This window comes from Penaeus vannamei, chromosome 16 (genome assembly GCF_042767895.1).
Source record: "Penaeus vannamei isolate JL-2024 chromosome 16, ASM4276789v1, whole genome shotgun sequence".
Lineage (NCBI taxonomy): Eukaryota > Metazoa > Arthropoda > Malacostraca > Decapoda > Penaeidae > Penaeus > Penaeus vannamei.
The window spans coordinates 36,796,892-36,799,667 of record NC_091564.1 but is presented as its reverse complement, the minus strand read 5'-3'; the positions used below and the strand labels follow the sequence as shown (position 1 = coordinate 36,799,667).

At 40.6% G+C, this 2,776-nt stretch overlaps 1 protein-coding gene across 1 annotated transcript in view; it reads left to right on the top strand.

The window, feature by feature from the left end:
* The window catches only part of LOC138864468 (uncharacterized), a 24,160-nt gene extending 22,006 nt beyond the window's left edge, over positions 1-2,154 (top strand). Inside the window, exon 4 of the mRNA XM_070131600.1 lies at positions 2,011-2,154. Coding sequence (XP_069987701.1) covers positions 2,011-2,154 — 144 coding nt within the window. The remainder of the gene's footprint in view (positions 1-2,010) is intronic.
* Positions 2,155-2,776: the final 622 nt, after the last annotated feature.

Genomic DNA, 2,776 nt, shown 5'->3' with positions numbered 1-2,776 from the left:
TCTGTTTTATCATTATCATTATCATCATCATTCTATTCTCCCTTCCTCCCTCTCGACGCTCCTTCCTCTTTTCCTTAGCTCTCCCTCCTCACCTCCTTTTCCTCGTTTATCTCTTCCTCCTTCCGTCTCTCTTTTTACCCCCCCCCCCCCCATCATCCGGGTACCAAAATGCACCCAAAATACCAGAAAATATTCCAGTTCCAGAAGAGCCATTTGGGTAATAAACTGCCCGTGTTCAATGGACAACGAAAGGGAAAATGAAAAAAAAGGAGAGAGAGAGAGAGAGAGAGAGAGAGAGAGAGAGAGAGAGAGAGAGAGAGAGAGAGAGAGAGAGAGAGAGAGAGAGAGAGAGAGAGAGATGGAAGGGAGAAAGGGAGAAGAAGAGAGAGAGAGAGAGAGAGAGAGAGAGAGAGAGAGAGAGAGAGAGAGAGAGAGAGAGAGAGAGAGAGAGAGAGAGAGAGAGAGAGAGAGAGAGAGAGAGAGATGCAAGGAGAAAGGGAAAGAAGAGAGAAGAGAGAGAGAGAGAGAGAGAGAGAGAGAGAGAGAGAGAGAGAGAGAGAGAGAGAGAGAGAGAGAGAGAGAGAGAGAGAGAGATGGAAGGGAGAGAGGGAGAGGGAGAGGGAGAGAAAGAGAAAGATGGAGAGAGAGGAAGAGAGGTAGGGGGAGGAAGAGAGAGGGAGAGGGAGGGAGGAGGAGAAGGAGGGAGGGAAGGAAGGAGAGGGAGAGGGAGAGGGTGAGAGATAGAGAGAGAGAATGATGATGATGATAATGACATGATACTGAAAATCACAATGACGACGACAATACAATAATGGAAATAAATGGAAAAGGGGAAGAAAGGGAAAATAGGAGGAATCGCAATAATTTACGAGAACGAGAAACGGATCGGAAGAGGAAATAAAGAGAAAATAATAAGTGATTTGTGAGACAGCGGAAGAGGAGAGAGATAATACACGAGTATTTCTGCGTTTATGTGTCTTGAGGGGGGGTGAGGAGGAAGGAAGAATGGGGTGAGGAGGAGGAAGGAAGAATGGGGAGAAGGGAAGGGGAAGGGAAAAGGGAGGAAGGGGAAATGCGGAAGGGGGGTAGATAAGGGGAAGGGGAGAAGGAAGGAAGACTGGAAGAAGGAGGAAGGGCGAAAGGAGAGGGAAGAAGGGGGGAAGTGCTGGAGACTGAAGAAGGTGGAAGGGGAGAAAGGAAAGGGGAAGGGGAGAAGGAGGAAGGGAAGATCAAAGAAGGAGGAAGGGAGAAAGGAGAGGGGATGGGGAGAAGGAGGAAGGAAGGAAGACAGAAGAGAAGGAGGAAGGGAGAAAGGAGAAGGAGAGGTGGAGGAAGAGGAAGGATTAAGGGGAAAGGGATGAGGGAGGAGGGAGGAGGAGGAGGAAAGGAAAAGAGGACTAGAGGGAAAAGAGAAGAGAAAGGAGAGAAAGGAGGGAATGAGAAGGAAAGGGAAGGCAGAAAAATACCCTCTCTCAAACAAGCTTTAAAAAGGGAAAAAAGACGAAAGGCTAATTAAAAGACAGCAAAAAATACATATATATTTCAGTTAAAAAGACCTAAAAAAAGAAAAAAAAAACACGTAAAAAAGAAAAAAAGTAAAAACAAAGTGACAAAATAAACATATTTTTTATTAAAAAGACCTAAAAAGAAGAAAAAAAGTAAAAAAAAAAGTACCAAACCCACATGATAAACGAGCCAAGAAGCAGTTCAACCCAGACCCCGTTTAGTCTCGCATTACACCGAAACGAAACGTCGAAAGCTCAAATAATTAAAGAAAAATTCCACAGACACATTTCCTCGCCTCGCTGTCACTTCGAAGAGACCTTAAAACACCCACGAGAAAGCTCCTGGAAACGCCCACACGCCCATTAAGGGGTTATTAGGAAGTGCGACCAGTGACAGGTCTTTAGTACGTACGCCCATGCAGAGATATTCATTTCGTACGCCCATTCACAGGTCTTTGGTACGTACGCCCATCTAGAGATATTCATTACGTACGCCCATTAACAGGTCTTTAGTACGTACGCCCATGCAGAGATATTCATTACGTGCGCCCATTCACAGGTCTTTGGTACAGACGCCCATCTAGAGATTTTCATTACGTACGCCCATTCACAGGTCTTTGGTACAGACGCCCATTTACAAGTTCTGTAGTACATACGCCCATTCAGAGATCTTCATTACGTACGCCCATTCACTGTAGCAGATACACATATTCAAGAGATCTTTAAAAAAAATAAATAAATAAACATTCATAAATATTTAGTACATAAGCCCATTCACAGGTCTTTAGTCTATAAGCCCATTCGGAGTTTTATTAATACATAGTCTTTCAGAGATCTTCTGTTAATACCTGTCAATATTTTATAATATTATTGTAAATTGAACTACTATCTATTTTATAATAATTACTGATATAGTAGTTATAGGTGGTAGTAGTAATAAAAATCCAGTTATAGCTAGTTAAGTAGTAAAGGTGAGGCTTGTAAATAATTACTAAAATAATAATAACAATAATAATAAGATTAATTTATATAGTAACAACAACAACAACAACAACAATAATAATAATAACAATAATAATAATAATAACAATAATAATATTAGCCTATTTAGTAATAATAACAATGATAATAATAATGATGATGATAATAATAATAATAATAATAATAAATAAATAAATAAAAAATAATAAACAAAATAAATAAACACCACCAGCAGTATTTACCAAAAACCAACAACACAAACAATAACAGCATTACAAAACAAGTTTACG